Source organism: Magnolia sinica, chromosome 15, assembly GCF_029962835.1.
Source record: "Magnolia sinica isolate HGM2019 chromosome 15, MsV1, whole genome shotgun sequence".
Taxonomy (NCBI): domain Eukaryota; kingdom Viridiplantae; phylum Streptophyta; class Magnoliopsida; order Magnoliales; family Magnoliaceae; genus Magnolia; species Magnolia sinica.
In genome coordinates, this window is record NC_080587.1 from 750690 (window position 1) to 768883 (window position 18194).

General features: G+C 40.3%; 1 protein-coding gene across 4 annotated transcripts; it reads left to right on the forward strand.

The window, feature by feature from the left end:
• The first annotated feature begins 6153 nt into the window (after positions 1 to 6153).
• LOC131228197 (uncharacterized) lies at positions 6154 to 16669 on the forward strand. 4 transcript variants are annotated; one of them, XM_058224071.1, is made up of 5 exons: positions 6236 to 6376; positions 13703 to 13782; positions 13873 to 14557; positions 15073 to 15113; positions 15408 to 16669. In XM_058224071.1, the coding sequence occupies exons 3-5, from the start codon at positions 14239 to 14241 to the stop codon at positions 16386 to 16388; spliced, it is 1341 nt and encodes a 446-aa protein (XP_058080054.1). In that variant the 5' UTR covers positions 6236 to 6376; positions 13703 to 13782; positions 13873 to 14238; the 3' UTR covers positions 16389 to 16669. The 4 variants fall into 4 exon arrangements, with proteins under 4 accessions (XP_058080056.1, XP_058080054.1, XP_058080055.1 ...); XM_058224072.1 differs by lacking the exon at positions 13703 to 13782 and having other exon boundaries at positions 6280 to 6376; XM_058224073.1 differs by lacking the exons at positions 13703 to 13782; positions 13873 to 14557 and having other exon boundaries at positions 6154 to 6376.
• Positions 16670 to 18194: the final 1525 nt, after the last annotated feature.

An 18194-nucleotide genomic window follows, 5' to 3' on the forward strand; every position in this document is an offset into this window, starting at 1 on the left:
ACATAATCGCACCATTCCGTTACATGCGATCAATGTTATGGTCTGAAATTAAAGCCAGGTTATGAGGTTATGGATGAGTCGTACCTTATGTAGAATGACCTGCGTATTGTAGACCCGACATTCACCTAGTATTGTCTACTTTACGACGTGGATTGTAGCCACGTGCTGGGACCTATTACCTACAGATTGCTTTGATTCGATCTAATCATTATAACGTGCGAGTAGCGAGTCCCGTAGGTGACTTTTTGTGTCCTTAGCTACCCTCCTCTTGTGTATATGAGGATGAGATTGAGTGTTGCTACTTTAGTGTACTATGACGAAAGGTCCTTGATTGGCCAGACTCAGTTACGCTAGGAAAACAGCTTGATTAATTCCAAATTACACATCTGCGTGGGGAAGATCCCGTGACAGCAACACCAAGTTTCTAGAACTATAAATACGCACTTGAAGACTTATCCGTCGGCAGTATCAAGTTGTTTTTTATTAGACTTTTGCAAATAGTATTTTTCTTAAAAAGCATATACATATATAAGTATTGTTTTAAATTGGTTTTATTCGAAGTTTGTGAAAAATCAAGTTTTCATAATAACTCGATAAGTTGGATAAGTGCGTATGTTGGCCGAGTACTTCAAGTCGGGAGTTAACTCCATTCGGTGTGGTCATGCGGACTAGGACAGGCATTGCAAAGCTTGGGTTATTGAGTACTAGTCAGATGGTCACTTAGTACTTAAGCACCTGTGAGAAGATTATGGTGGTCCAGCTGGTCTCACGCCTCTAATTCTTTTGATCGCGATGTTTAGTTTTTTTATTGTTATTAGGCAAGTTAGATGGACAAATCTTTTGTGCCTATCCCACAACCCACAATGTGATTGAGTGGGAGATGTTGGACGAAGGCCAGTGGGGCCCACTGGTGAGCAATCACTAGTGGGTGGGTCCCACATGTTTAGGCTTTTTTCCGGCCTTCTTTTCTATTCGGTTGAGATTTCAAATTCAACTTTGAATTTGAAATATGATAAGAGATAAGGATTTGACCGGATAATATGGTTTCATCCTATCTCATCCGATTTCTCTCTCATTTCCTATAAAAGGGATGCGTTCTCTCTCTCGCAAATATACAATCATACGAAATACCGAGAGTATACAGAGAGATATATTGTGCACGGTAGTCTGTCCATCTTAGCCTGTCCTTGGGACGATCTGATCCATAGATCGCAATCCGGGGCCACTATATACCGTAGGATCAGAGGTGTGAATAGTTCCATCTGCTCCAGTAGTAGATAAGCGGGCCGTTGGAGCGTCAATCTTCTACTTTGTAAAGGTTCTAAACATCGTGTAGACCGTCAGATCTTGAGGGCTCACCTTCCGCGCTTCCCAACAGTTCCATATGATTCACAGCATGTTGAAATTGCATGGAACGCTAAAGGGCTTGTTTGGATTATTAAAAACCATGGGAGAATAAATAGTGTTTCTCATAAAAGCTTATTTCCAATAATCCTTGGGAAAGGAAGCATTGTTTTCCTTATTTGTTTTTTGTTAGATTTTCTTTTATTTCTAAATTCGATGCACGACATGAGGAAGGCATTTAAAAAAAACACAAACAAATAACCTAATCCCTATTAGTCTCGTGGGATTAAATAGTATGGAAGCCTTATTGCATAATGATTGCATGTATGGAAATTTCATGGTATTTTGACCATCCAATCCTATGTTTGGGATCAAATTATTCATATGAGAAAAACAGCCATGTGAAACTTATGTTTGGTGGACTATGGAATTGTAATCAATGGATCAATTTCACAATTGATGTTGGTCACCTGTACACATATGCAACTCTTATGTCGCATGTGAGGGGTGCATATGGATGGATAACGTGGATAAAACACATGCATTAATGCGGGGCTCAGCTCACAGATGTAGTGAATGTCGAAATTCACCAAAAATCCCGTAGTATCAACTGTTAAGACTGGATGATATGATACCTAGATCAATCTAGTCCTTTGCGTGGGGAACAATGCAATTCCATATCACCTAATTCCATGTTCCAAACAAGCCCTAAGCAAATCATAGCCATGAGCTGGATAACACATGGAACGTGTAAGATACGTAAAGATGGACAATGATATGTGTAGCATCCGTAGCATATGTGAGGCAATTGAAGCTAAATTACAGCACACAAGACACACGAGGTGTTTGAAGCTGCGCGTTGACACACATGCACATGCACATGCACAAGACACGTGTGGGACACAATCAGTTGGATGGTGACACTCAACACATTGGCGCATGTGGCATGTGGCACATATGGGGCATACTTAAAGATGAACAATGCCCCATTTCACACATTGACACATGTGAGGCAAATGAGGATGCATGATTGCATATTCGGATTTAACCCTCGAGAAATCCCTTTCCATGCGCAAGTAGCACACTCCCATCGCTAGCATCATTTCACTCCATCATGTCCATCATTTACATATTCATCTCTTGATTTTTTTCCCCCCTTCATCCCTCCACATGAGTTGCATGTGCAAGTTTCCCTGTCACAGGTTCTGAAAATTGTATTTATTTATGTATTTTCTATAAGAAAGTTCCGTCATGAGGTGCAAAAATTCAATGTTCATTTCCACATAATTTGAGAGAACCAGAAAGCATTTACACATGGAAGCTGGTGAAAACAAACAAAAACAAATCATGTTTCTGTGCATAAGTCATGATTTACATGTGTAAATGCACGTAGACAAAACGGGTCCGTTACAAAGTTGTCTTTATTGAACGTGAGTCATCACTGGCATGTCTATTCAATATTTGAGCCACGTTAGTGTATGCCCGGCAGCGGAAGAGACAACTACAAATAGGACATGAATTTCCTGTGGAAGCCTTTTGTTCCTGGGTTGGGATGCTAGGTGGTCCCACTATAATATTTATGATAAATCCACATTGTCCATCCGTTTTGGGAGGTCATTTTAGATGATATGACAAAAAATGAGGAGTATCCAAAACTCAAGTAGGCCGTACAATAGGAAGCGATGTAGATTCAGTGACCGCCATTTGAAACATTCGGATGGCAAGAAAGTTTCATAACAGGCGGATTTTTTAGTGTTTTCACTTCATCCGAGTGGGAATGACCTTATAAACGGTTTGGATGGCGTGTAAATATCAACATAGATTCTAGAAAGGTTCCAACCGTAGAAAACTTTTTCCCTGATTTTCCCTCTCGATTCAGCCCACTTGAGTTTTGGAGACACCTAATTTTTTGTTAAATGTACCAAAATGAGCTCTGACAATGGATGGAAGGTGTGGATTTCTAACAAACATCACTATAGGCCCCACATATCATCCCAGTGCAGGAACTTCATGCGAAAGCCTTTAGCAGGAAATCCTTCTTACATGAGTATATCTTAAATACGAAACAACAGCATTGAGAAATTTAATAAATTTCTATATAAAACAACTGCAATGCAAACTTTATCGGATTTCTATAGATTATTCAAACATATGCCCCTAAAATGAAATTCATGAGAATCTCTTAGAAGCCTTGGGAAATCATCATTAGACACTTATTATAATCTTAATTTTTTTTCTGTTATTCTCTCTTCCCACTATCCAAATATACTAAGAAAATCATCACTATACTTTAAAGCTAAAAAAGAATTCCAAACCTTTACTAAGATGCCTTTGATTGAAGAATCAAATAAGAAATTTGTCCAAGTAATGGATTCGTGGATGGATCTAGTCCACACATGCCATGTGTGCAACCATGCAGGGCAGACATGGGTTGCATGGTGCCACCATCATTGGCTGTGGTGTCAAGACTCTATGACACCAACTGCAATATATGCGTTCTCATCCGCATTAATTGTCCATCCGTTTTCTCATTTCATTTTAAGCCACGGGCTCAAGGTTGACGCATGAGTGAACTACATTGTAGGAAAGATAGGATATTGAAGCCTTCCTGGGGTAAACAATGATGTTTATTTGTCATATAAACTTACTCATTAGGTCACACAAACATGAATAAAAGGAAATTATATATATCAACTTAATCCAAAGCTTATGGGGGCCTTGCAAACTTCTCAACTGTAGGCATTCAATCCCCACTTTTTTTTGGTGTGGTCCACCTGAGCTTTGCATATCCATCAATTTTATGCTGATGGCCTAAATGAGTCACCAAAAGGAATAGACAGCGTAGGTGAAACACATACACTATGCTGGGTCTCACATAACCCTACCACCGTGGAGATTTGCAGATTTAGTGGCGAAAACCTTTGCAGGATTGTCATGTGCTGGAAACCTAAGTGGGGCTATTATGATGTTTGCGAGAAATCTATCCTATTTATTGATTTTGTAGCTATTTTAAGACTCGATACCAAAAGTTACTGAGAACCTATATTTATTACTTGAAGTAGGCCGCGAGTAGAGGCTGCGCTGAAGTAAAAGGTGGATGGGAAAACTCCTACTGGTGAAACCTCCGTAGGCCATGCCATCAATGCCGTTAATAACATAATTCCTATTAAGGTGTACTGAAAACACAGATATTATATTGATTGAAGACATCTGTAACCCCACTAATATTTAAACTGTGGACATTTAATTCTCCTGTTTTAGGACCACTTGAGTCTTAGATCTGGTTCATTTATTGCTCCAAATCTTAATATAATCTCAAAAAATAAATGGACGGGATGGATTTCTAACAAACATCATGGCTGGCCCACCTAAATTTACAAGTGCAGTAACTTCGTGCGAAAGGAAAGGCTTACGTAGGAAATCCCCGTCCCACCGCGGGCGCGGATTAGCTAATGATCGCGCCACTGAAGTGACGTCACAAAGTTCCGTGGCCCCGCCACAATATATATTTTGTATCCACACCTTCCATCCATTTATAAAAATCATTTTAGACAGTATCCAAAAAATGAGTTAAATCCAAAGCTCCTGTGGACCCGACACAGAAAATAGCGGGGACAATGACACCCACAATTAAAAACTTCTAAAGGCCACGAAAGTTTTAGATTAAGCTGATATTTGTGTTTTACCTTATTTTATGTCTATTTTAACTTTTGAACAGGTTGGATTTCAAAAAAAAATTATGTGGGCCTTAGTATAGTTTTAACGGTGGGAATCACTCTCCCTACTGTTTTTTGTGGTGGGGTACACTACATCTTTTTATCTACCCCATTCTTTAGCTCATGCCTTAAAATAATATCTCAAAATGGATGGACGGTATGGATACAACACATACATCATAGTGGGGCCCACAGAACTTAGTGGCGTCACTTCATTAGCCAACTGGCTAAACCTGTCGGTATCTAATCCGCGTCCTCCTGCCGAGGTCATGGCGCGGTCACCACGCAATCCGCGTCCATGCCAGGGCATGAGGATTCATTTCCAAAGTGGAATTACTGGGGCTATGCAATCAAAAGTTGTACAGGTACCATACACCTAATTCAAAATGAACCGTTTAAATCATGATGATTATTTTAGGTGGGCCATCAAGCAATAATCAAACTGAACCTATAATCTAACTTGCTGATTATGAAACATCTAATGGACGGCTAAAATAAAACAATATTCAACGGTATTGATTCAACAAAAAAAAATCACTAGCTAGTAGTTATAATCTTCCAATTTATATGATTAAAGGTCATTATCTATATGAGAGTCCACTATTTGGATGGTTTAATTGGAGCCAAAGGAAGTTCACTTGTACATTTTCCCGAGTGCACGAGTATGAACTACCATACTGTTCCAGAGTATAATCGAATAACTCCTCAAAGGGGAAAGTTCATGAGCCCGCCTTTTGGATGCTTTTACCTGGCGAGGTTCTCCAAGACAAAACGCGTGTAGAGCTTGACTATCCACACGCAATATCATAGACTGATATGAAATACATCTAATAGATCTGATGCTTCCATTAGGTGGACCACACATTCTATTTAGATCTCCTGTAATAAATATCAGGCCATTTATCTATTCATTTTGATCAAAATGTACATAACAAACGGACGTCCAGAAAAAGATCTTTCAAGAAGGACGTTTATTTTATAAATTTTGGCGCACGTGAGGAGAGAAAAGGATGAATTTATTATTCATAAGATATAATAAACATGGCCCACCTGATGGTGGGTCCGGATTCCTCGCACGTGAGAAATTGGCATGTGTATTTGCGTGTAGATGGGGCTGCCAAATTGGCACGAGTATTTACGCGTGTGTAAATGTTCAGAGTCATACACGCGCGTGGCAGAGCCACTCTCTCTCTTCCTTTCAGATCATATAAATTCCGGCTCTTGTCCACCGTCCATCATCAAAGCTAGGGTTTTTCTCCCCTTCCTTTCCCTTTCTCTCTCACACCAAGCACAGAAATCCACCATCGATTTCAAAGGTAATGCCTTTCTTCCATATTTCATTTATTTCCACCTGTCTCTTTCTCTAATTCAAGCTCTTTGATCTGTGCTTTTTCTTTTTTTAATTTACTGAAACCTGGTAATTTTTCTGGATTGAAACTTTGAAGTTCATGAATTAGTTTTTGGATGGTATTTTACAGAAAAGATGGATTCTTTATTGGATTCTGTTGTTGGTTTCGATCTCATTCAATCAGCAAACGAGACATTTTTCTTCTAGAAATCCTGTAATTTTGCTCGATTGTGAGTTCATGGTTCATGTCTTCCACTTGAGTGATTTGGGAAAGATGCAATTTTCATTGAATTCCCTGCCTCTCTGTATTTATATTATTCAATTTGCAATTTATTTATTATTATTATTTTTTTTGCTTTTAATTGCGTGGTTGGTAAGATTATGTATTCGGGTGCGATTTCTTAGCCCAGCTTGACACTTATTGGATTTCAGTGCATGTTTTGATGTTTTTTCATTCAACTATTTCTGTAAGAGGCGCACTCCTGTGGTATTAGCATCTCTGTAAGCTTATGGTGGTACTGGAAAGATTTGGGGCCCACACGATGTTTGCAGGCCATCCAATCCGTTCATCAGATTCCTCACCTCATATTATCTCTAAATGCGAAAAATGTGCCTGATCCAATACTCAGGTGGGCCACAACACAATGAACAATGTGAGAGAGTAGCCAAACTTTATTGCACAGGGGCCCACCTGAATTGAAAAACAGTGGGAGTTTCGGACTGACCCGTCATTCATGACAGATGAAGGTTGGAATGGCCTGGATTTTATATACACAACATGGTGTACCATCCACAAAAATCAGGATTGGGTGTTCCCTCCCAACTTGTACCCTGTTTTCTGGCCCACCTGATTCGTGGGTCAACCGAAATTTTGTGAGCTGGGGGTAATATTCTCAGGCGAATGTGATGGATGGGTTGGATTTAATACACCCATCACATGGGTCCCACATCTGCCTGGTACCACTGCAGGTTACAGTGGTACTGGTACTGATGGGGCGTGCCCCTTTTTGTAATATGTTTTTAAACATGGATGGTGCCTGCACCAGTTTCTATTGGTGGTTTGGTCCTAAAAGTTCAAATTGATGGCCTGACTGCTTCCACCCGTGCCATGCGCATGCATAATTTAAAAAAAATGACGAATTTAGACAACTAGATGCCTGTGCCACGATTGATAATTGTACTGCGTTTGGTTCGTATAATATTGAGTGTGTGTTGAAATCCCAAATCATTTTTTAGTTTTATGTACAAACAGCTGAATGGCCAATCCAACCAAGAAAAATGGCCAATCTGGACGTTTGGACCAGTCGGATGGTGTGGTTCAAAGGGTTTCTTGCCTGAAACAGGCTTCTAGGTGATCCAACCCATTTATGTGGCCAGTTCTGAGCCAAGTCCAACCGTCCAGTCTAGTTTGGGTTTCATAACACTGGTCATGAAGTTGGCTTTTTTGGCGTCATTTAGAGAAGGCCTTAACTGTCCTTTACACCTTATTTAAATGACACCCACTTTAACTGGAATAGGCACTTTGTTTGGAAACTGTGGAACCCCTTGCTGCATTAAGTTCGAATGGGGGAAGTCTGTCAAATTGGTCTGAAATGGCAAGTGAGCCTGTTTCATCAAGAAACAAGCACAATGGCACATCGGGCATGGCCAGCTCTGGTCTATGCAAATTTTAACATCCAAATGCGCTTTCTACTTGGATGTAATCTTTTGACTTAATATTATCACGGTAGAGTGTGTACTGTTTTGGCTGGTGACATTGTCTCCCTTATCATTAATGGGTCCAATTGAGGTGAACAAATCCTCAACTCCTGCAAAAGGGGGGTTCTCACAAATTTGTTGGTATGCTTGCTCGAAAACCAATCCAATTGGTTTTGGGTGAGTGGGTTTTTTAGTGCTTATTCATCGAGTGGGGGATTGGATTATGGTTTGCGGAGGTGCATCCAAATGCACAAACTAGGGTTTTTTCTTAAAGTTGTGATAAATCCCCCTACCAAATACAATTCCCAAAGTTCCGTTAATGCCAGGTCATTTTAATCTAATCTAGCCTTATTTCATATAAGTTAACTCTAAACAGACCCTAAATAGAAAGACACTGTAGCATGTACTGAGTGCATTACTGTGGAGCACCTATTTTTATGTGGAAAAAAGGCCATCACTCATGTGATTGGGTGTGGCCTACCTATTGTTGCAATTGTTGCATTGAAGGCCTTTGCTCTCTACACCTTGGTGCCGTGGTTAGATTTCAACTTCACTGTTGCACTCGTGAAACGTGGTGTCATGGACAACCTGAAGTTCATATAAGAAAATGCACTTTGTAACAATGTGACCATTGATAATTTAATGAAGAGAGCTCTGGTGCTGAAAGATGCACAATTTGTGGATCATCTCTTCATCTTTTGCCTCTTGGAGGGGATCTTGGATGTTTTCAAAATCCCTTGGGTAATGTTGGGATCCATTGAGGGCATGAAGGCATTCTTGGTTATCATCTTAAGCAGAAATGGAGGTTTGCTTTGCTCGCTGGTCTTTGGTCTCTTTGTGTTGAGAGAAACAACCGTTGTTTCAGAAATCGCAGCGGGTCCCTTTTGGATGGCCTTTACAGGGCCCTTTTGTGCCTCAGGGAGTGGGCTCCCTGATTGTAAGGGGTGGTCCTTGGTCAGGTCTAGGTGGAATCTGTATTCTTTGCCTTTAGGCCTTCTTAATAAAATTCTTTATTACCTCTTAAAAAGAAAAAAAGGTTGCCTTGGTAATTAAGGAAGGGAGCCTCATGTCTGGTCCATTAAAATGTTTGAAGATTTGCAATGCGTAATTGAGAAGAATTGGTTAATCCATTAACAAAGAAAATAAAATAAAAGGGCAAGTATTTAATTATACAAAATATATGGAGAACATATGACACTCAAGAAATAGGCGACAATTAATCCATGCTCTTCACAAAATCTCACTTGCTTTTTTCTTTGAGAGTTGAGTTGGTCTCGAACCTGAGACCTAAATGGCTCAATCTTGAAATGTAGGTGTTTTCCATTGAACTAAGAGCTTGAATCCCACAAATTCCTTCTCACCTTGATGTCCTTTTATTGCGTCAATTGCAGTTGTAGAAATTGCTCTCCTAGATGGTACCCAAGGAGGAAACCAAATGCTGGTCGACTAATGGGGTTTTGTCAACGACTCCTCACACCCTAAGTAGAGATTGGAAACACTATTGATTTTCATTTTTGAAAGGTGAAAACTTATTAGGCAAAAGCTAAGAATGAAAGAACTGAAAAGCAACATAATCAAAGAAGATAAAAGAAAGAGAAGAAAAAATGGAAAAAACAATTACAACAGCCCAACTCTGAAACTAGGACAACCCCAAAGAACCCCCTAAGACCCCTAAAGAACCCCTAGACTCCTAAGACTAAGGGGCCCTGTCTCTAAACAGAAGGATAGCCCTATCGAAAACGCCAACCAAGTTGACTCTTAAATTCCTGAAGCATTTGTTGATCCTTTCAATCCAAATAACCCATAGGATTGCCATTAAAAGGGTCCATTTCTTTTTTCCTATCTTTCCTCTTAGATCTGTGTGCCAGGAGCATAGAAGGTCGTCAATCGATTTTGGCATAAGCCATTGAACACCAACAAAGGAAATAACTTCCCACCAGATTGTCGAAGAGAACAAGCAATGGATGAAAAGATGGTCCACAGATTCTGCATCTTCACGGCACATCAAGCATACATTGGCTAAAATCATTCCTCTTTTTTGTAGAGTGTTGATCGTGAGCACCCTGTTTCTGCCTGCTGGCCACACGAACACGACAACTTTTGGGGGGGCTCCATAAAATCAAACAACTCCCATATGGCAACGTATCTCCGACGGTGTTGGGTAGACAAGAGAACCATAGTAGTATACCGAGAAAGACCCTAAGGGAACCAAGGACTAGTGAAGAGAGTTTTCTAAATCCCGGAGAAGGGGAGAGACCCTGGAAACGAGATGAGACCAAATTGACTCTTCAACGGGGATAACTTCCTTTCCATTCTTTCTATTACCCTATCCCACAAAAACATCGGAGGTTTACCAATTCGTAATGGGAGCACCTGGTAATAAGTAGGCAATGAACCTACTTTGCACCCAAAAGAATATGCTAGGTTAGAAATTACCTCTGGAGGGAGTCAGGGACATTGATTCCAAAGAGTTCACTTTTGGATAAATTTTCCTTTAGGCCTGATGCCACTTGAAACCAACAGATTGACATGCTAAAAAAACCCACCATTGAGTTGTTTGACTCACAAAACAATAGTGTCATCTGTGAACTAGAGGTGGTTTATGCACTGTGGGAAATTGTCAACCTGGAATCCCCCAAAAAGACTAGCATCCTAACCCCTGGACATCATACAACTAAAGGCTTTACTATTACAAAAAGAAAAGGGGACAAAGGGTCTCTCTGACTGAGACCCCTTGAAGCCTTGTAAAAGCCAAAATGAGAACTGTTAATAAGAAATGAAAAGTGAGCTAAGGAAACATAGGACTAAATCCACGCCTTCCATTTTTCACCGAAACCCCAATCTTCCCATCGTGTAGTCCTGGAAGGCCCAATCAACATGGTCACAAGCCTTTTCAAGATCTAGTTTGTAGGCCTACTCAACTTATTACAATAATCCAAGCATTCATGAGCTATAAGGACACTGTCTAGGATTTGCCTGTCGTGAACAAATGCACTTTGGTATGGGGAAATAATCTTGGGAATCTTGGGGAAACACTATTGGCTTAGGGATCCAAGACAGCGTTGTTGGAACCACCAGCAATAACTCAATGGTGAAGTTAGTTTTTTCTCTTTGGAATTTGTTTATTACTTCCTCTTAAATTATCCATATGGAGTGAAGGTGGTGGAAAGAGTGACATATCACTCATTTCATGAGCCTCCAATAGTTCTATGGCAAATGTGATGGGGTAGATGATTCTGAATTTTAGAAGATACATATATTTGTGGACCGTGGGCACTCTCCCTCTAAACTGCGGGCCTTTTCTCCCTGGACCATGAGCTATCTTTTATTCTTCTCTTATTTCTCTTATTATTTTTATTTCTTTTGTTTCTCTCTTTTGACCTTGGTTTCAAGCAATGTTGTCAAATCGCGTATGCGATTTCATGCGATCAGCATATGTTGTTCGCATATGCGATCGCATAATCGCATATGCCATGGCATAAAAATAAAAAATAAAATAAAAAAAATCTAAAAATTCTAAAAAAAAAAGGAGGGAAAAACTCATCTAATTAGTACACATGATTGGATTGGATTATTTTACTTATTTCATTATAGTTTGAGTGTTTCATTAAGTGATATATTTAATTACTTATATTATATTATATAAATTTTAGCAAAACAATCAACAAGCTACATTAAAAGATAACTAATTATTATAAACTTCGAACAAAGAAATTTTAATGATAAATGGATAACTTGAAACAACTTACAAGTTATAACTTACAACTTAATTTATAAAAAGTAAGCACAACTTATAAAATACAAAAAATAAACATAATTGAAATAATTGTAGAGAGATTAGAGTAAGAAAGAAAGAGGTGTAAGAGAGAAAGAGTAAGAGATTTAGAGCTTTGGAGTAATGAATAGTGAAAATGGAGGGGATATGAGTGCCTAATTATAGGCAAAAGTTCTCCAATTTGAAAAAATAAAAAATAAAAATAAAAATCTTCCGCTCTTGGCTATTGGGAAACATGCGATCGCATATGCAATATGCGATCGCATATTTATCGCATATAAAAGTATGCCATGGCATACTTGCCAGGATTGCATATGCCATCATGGCATATGCGATTTGATCAATAGTATGCGCATATGTGATCGCATTTGATAACAATGGTTTTAAGGGTATATATATTTTGGACACCACTTAATATAAATAAGAAGGGGGCTGGAAGTCAAGCCCTAGTTAAGAGTTTTTATTTTTTATTTTTCTCTCCCAAAGGCTTTTTTCTCTTTGACAAAGGGGAAGCAATAGGCTATACAAACACATTCTCAAAATTAAGGCTGCTAGAACTACTTCCTAAAATTTTACAACATTTATGGTGGAGAGCTTTCTCAAAGAAGCTGGTGTAATTAATACCGGGGCATTTTCACACCATGCTTGAGTGGGGCGGCCTGTGGGATGTAGGCGACACTCGGGGTGGGCGGCCCGTGTGAAGCGGAACCCATGTGAAGTGGGGCTCACGAGGGGGTTTGGTTGAGGTCCTAATCCATGGGGTGGGGCCTGGGCTATGAGATAAATGGATTAATTTACTATGATCTATCGGTTCGAGCTTTTAGATCAAGTGGTTAATTGTCTTGCATCAAAATTAGTATCAGAGCGGGAGGTCTCATGTTCGAGACTCCTCACCAGGGGTGAGTATTTTCACACTGGGCTTGAGTGGGGTGGCCTGTGGGATGCAGGGCCATACTCGGGGTAGGCGGCCAATGCGACGCAGGATGCTCGTGTGAGGCAGGCCCCACCTGTGTGAGGTGGGTGGCTCATGTGAAGCGGAACCAATGTGAAGTGGGGCCCATGAGGGGGGTTCGGCCGAAGTCCTAACCCATGGGATGTGGGGCCTAAGCTATGAGATAAAGCGATTAATTCGCTATGCTCTATCAGTTCGAGCTTTTAGAGCAAGTGGTTAATTGTCCTGCATCAGTAATCCATAAAAGGAACAAGCAATGGTCCTTGCCAGATGTTGTTGGAAGGAAACACCATAAAGGACCACTCACAACCTTATTGACCCCTTGAATAATTTCATTCAATCTCACAAGAAGTTTTTCACCATATTGAGTTATTGTCGCGCAGTTATGATTGAACCTAGGATCTTGCCTCTTTTTAGTTTTTTTAATTTAATTTTTGTGTTATATGGCATGTAAACAACATGCATGTATTTACACTGTAAGGTTATCTCCATATTGCTTTTTAAGGGTGGGCTGTTTAGGTTTTGTCAGCATGTCCGAGTCTTCATTTACTACTGAATTCACCTTTTTATCTCAATAAATTGCATTACATTATGCTCCATTCTGAGTAATATGAGTTTTCATTTGTGGTTCAATTGGGTTTACATTCTTTTTAACCATGACTAAATATCATTGACCATCTTCTGTAATATATCGTTTAGCTAGGACTACAGATGGATATCATGGCTGTATTCTAAGAATGAATGCCCTTCCGCATAAATTTCACATACTTCTTGAATTTCAGAAAGTTAATGATCTTTTCCTTCAAAAAATAAAATAAAATTGATTTTAATATCATCCACTATTTGAACCAAAATTCTTCCTTCTGCAGAACAAAGAGGGTTCCCCTCCACAACTGAAGTCTGACAGAAAGGAGTAGCTGTCCAGCAAGATCCAACATAGGATTTGAATGTAGGAAGTACTCAATATGACTAATAAATTATACCGGCAATCTTGCTTGTATTGGTGAGGAGAGATCCCAATTTTTTTCTTCAATTGCAGAGCTACAATCATCAAAGACCATCCAGCGAGATGTGACATTAAGGAACTTGCATTTTTGTGGCCCATATTCATGGTGGGACGTATTGTTTAGCTCTTTCTGATTTTTGGAGCTTTAAATATCGAAGGCTGGACTAACTGGCTTGTGGTAATTCATGGTGGTGGCACCAATCTGCATTCAATGCAAAGTCTTCTGCTTTCATGATCTCATCATCCTGTGAGACGGGATAAGGTGTCTCAAGCTACCATCATAACTGCTGCCATTTACCTTTGCTTGTCACCACAACAATAGCTAAGACGGGTGCTCTTTGTTGTGTGGCCGCTGGGCCACATGGAGCTAAATCAAATGCAAACAGTAGAGACTGCTCCATGGATCCCAACGAACCTCGTTGGCGAACAAACTCAAGCTTCTCTCCTCCACCATCGAGGAGATGGGACTGCAGATTCCAGTCGGATGTATTATCTAACAGATCTTGTGGAGCTCCTCCATATGGGTCATCATTATCCTCAAATAGTAAAGGAAGCAGAAGTATTCTGACCAGTGATCCTTATCCCAACCATCACCATTCTGTGTCGGATGGTGCACTTTCTTATTTTGGAAGCCCGTCTGACAATTTCCAGGCGCCTCGGTGGACCCCGCCCCTGCAAAAATTCAGCTTTGCTGAGTTTCCTTCACCTTTGGCCGCAGGTAATTGAAGTTCATTCATTCTAAATAGACACAATTTAGTTATCAATGTTAAACTGTAACCACTGCATGTTAATAATTCTTCTTCATCATCATCTTAGCCTTATCCTAATTAATTGGGGTCAGATACATGAATCCTGTTCCGCCAGTCCACTCTATCAAGAAATGTCATATTGTTCAGATTCATGATGGAAGTAATGGCATGAGTTCGACACCGGCTGTCAAACTGATGCAACCTTGCACCTTTATCCAGGCTTGGGATGGCAATGAGAGCACAAAATTGCCACAGGCACAATGTAATAGACTATTACATGGGTTTATTGCAATCAAGCGCTATCTAATAGTCTAGTACATATGTTGGTAATTTCATTCTTCTATTTGTTGTTTTTTTTTTTCCCCTATTTCTCGTTCTTGTATCTTTCATTTGGGCAAAAGCTTATCTTCTTGTTTCAGTGTTTTTTGCTGTTCCACTTCTCATGCCACTGACCTAGATTTATTTATTTTTCTTCTGCAAATAGGGTCAAGACCTGAGAGTTCCCCATTTCCTCACTCTACAGAGGTACCTTTCTTTTCTAGCTTCTTAGGTGATTGATGTAGGCTGCGTTTGGATGCACAAGTGAGCTGACTTGTGAAAACTAATGATTTTTCCTAGCATTCATAGTGAGGAAGTAGCCCTCAAATTGCAGCGATGCTCCTTGTAAAGTCCCAACTTGAAAGTAACATAATTGTAATTTGGACCTTAGGTTATTTCCACTTTACTAGAGTAGCAATTGCAATTGAATTCAGATGTGCATCCAACTGGATGCTTAACCGTAATTTTGTTGCTGAGTATCTTCTTTGCTTCTTGCTGCAGAGTCATTTTACTGCCGGTGCATCTGCAGTGTCCAACAGCTTTGGGTCTCCATCACCACTCTCAGAATCTGATCAATTGGAGTCCTCCAGAACACCACCCATCTCCTTCCCGCAGCGGAATTTCTCAGGCAGGCGTTCTTTTATGTCAAAGCCCGTTTACCCGCTTGTGTTCCGTAATCCCGTTTCAGATAATGAAGTTTGCAGGACAGCCGATATGGCTAGTGGTAGCAGGTCGACACCAGGAGAGAATCCGACATTGTCTCTCTCACCCGATGGCACTGCAAACCTAGCGCTGAAAAAGATGGAGGCTTCGCCTGATCCGAGCTCGAGTTCAAGAAGAGAAGGGTTCAGGTGGAGCAATGCTAGCAGTTACGATATGGGCTTTGACGGAGATATCATTGACATAACAGATCACATGGATTCCGGGAACGTAAAGCCAGCTTGCAATTCTACAGCTGATCAGAAATGTGGGTTATGCGGGAGGCTTTTGTCGCAGAAATCCCCATGGAGTTCTTATCGGATTGTTAGAACTGGCGATATGCCAATTGCTGGAGTACTCTCTTGCAGTCATGTTTTCCATGCAGAATGCTTGGATCAGACAACACCCAAAACACAGATCCACGACCCACCTTGCCCAATGTGTCAGAAGGTCGCTGGTGGGGCTGAATCATCATTGTCAATATCAGAGCCGCTGCAGATGGCCTTGCGATCCATTCGCAGGAACCAAGGGATATCCATTACCACTGACGGTGAGGGGACCAGCAGCAGGCAATCTTCCGATCAAACTGAGAGTGGATTGAGGAGAAACCGGTCTCTGCCGATGGTAAGGCGAGGCGGTAGTTCCCTGATAAAGAATCATTTCAAGAAGCATTTCTCTTTCAATGGGGTGACCGGAAAAGATCTTTTTGGTGTGAAAATGTTCCGACGAACTGGGTCATCCTCTGCAGGGGCCCGTGGGAATGAGGAGCAAGTTGGGTGCTGAAGAACTACCCATCAGTCATCTACAAACTAATCAAAGCGTGCCGGATGGTGGTTGCTTGTACCATTACAATGTGATAGTAGCTCTCTGTTCTGGGTTTTCTTCTTTTTGGAAGCTGTGGTAGAGAGCATGTACATGATGTGTCCAGGAATCTGAGATCCTTAGTTCCATTTTATTTTCATAGACATTTCAGTGTCTGTTTGTTGCATCTGGGCACTCCATTTTCGTCACTGTACTTGCACCTCGAGAAGTAGTTTTATGTTGGATATTCGGCCCTTCTGCTATGTCATGCACCATATCGCAACTGTTATTAACCCTGTAATTCATAGGGTCGGCCACTCATCCTCGTATCGAGTCATTGTATTCAGTAATAGTAACAGCTGGTGTAATGGCCGGCGATATGACCATTACAGCTCTGTAATGTTCCTACATTTTTTGAAGGAAAAAAAATGTAGTGGCCCATATGTTATGGCTCACAATGGCTGTCGTTACAGGCAATTTGTTTTTTCAAATCAGCTGTTACACCCCACAATTTGTTTTTCTCTATCCGGCCATTACACCACTGTTACTGTTATGTAACAGCCATTATGTAACCGTTTTTTAATACCTACCTTCTGGAGCGGCCAGCAGATGGGCCACTCACCCAAAATTCTAGCCTGTTTGTTTTTAGTCTCATCCCAAAATTCTACTCTGTTTCTTTATAGTCTCTTCTTTTATGTGGGCAGCCACCCACGACTAGAAGATTTGGGTGATCATCTGTGACTGTTCATATGACGTAGTTTATTTCCAAGGGCAAAATGCTTGTAGAAAAGGAGTACATGTTTAGTTATGACTGGTTGTAGGTGATCACTTTTCTTTTGCTAACACCCAAATTGAGATTTTGGGAGTGTTTGGATCCTTCAAATCATCAAAATCTTGGATTCACCTATCCAAGTATTTGCTTTTTAATCTTTGAGGCCTCCAGAAAAAAGGCCATTTCAGGATTGATGAGTTCACATATCATCTCCGAAGATCCAAAACTAATTGACTAATATTTTCTCCGTCACTCCCCTATTCTTTCCCTCCCTCTTCTGGCGACAATCTGAATGATTGATGTTCAAACTTAGCCCATCGTCATGATTATTATTATTATTCTTAAGCATTTTGGGGCATGGGGATCTTCTGTTTGAAGGATTTCTAGGGTATTCTGCAAAGATTTGGGTCCATGTAATTTTGTAAATCTTTATGAATTTTGGCCCCACTTTTGAAAGGTGAAACGGTCTCCAAATGAGATGAGCCTATCAAAATGCTTGTTCAACTATCTTTCCAATAAGTCCAAGATCAATTGAATTCTGACTTGTAAGGAGCACGTTATGACCATTATCTTGGGATCGTGTGGTGGTAAAAACGAAAGCACTATCATCTTGGGATCGCACACTATCATCTTGGGATCGTGCGATGCTAAAAATGAAAGCAAATGTGAATAATTCACTAATGCTAGTAGAATTTAGGCTCATTTATAAAAAGTCAAACAATCTCCAAATGAAATTATTCCAATTCTATTTGAATGCTCATTTGCATGAATTTTCAACCCAAATCCCTTGCCCAAAACATTATGTGAGCTTTTGAACACAATCTTTCTTTTCCGCCATCATATCATATATATAGAATATCCTCAAGCCACGCAAAAGGTGGGCAAAACCTTTTTTTTTCATCTTGGGTGCAAGAACAGGGATGATCCATTCCTTGGGAGGCTCACAACATCTAAATCAATGGACAACTAATGGTATGACTTACCAAGCAGTGTGGCCCACTAATGAGTGGATTGGC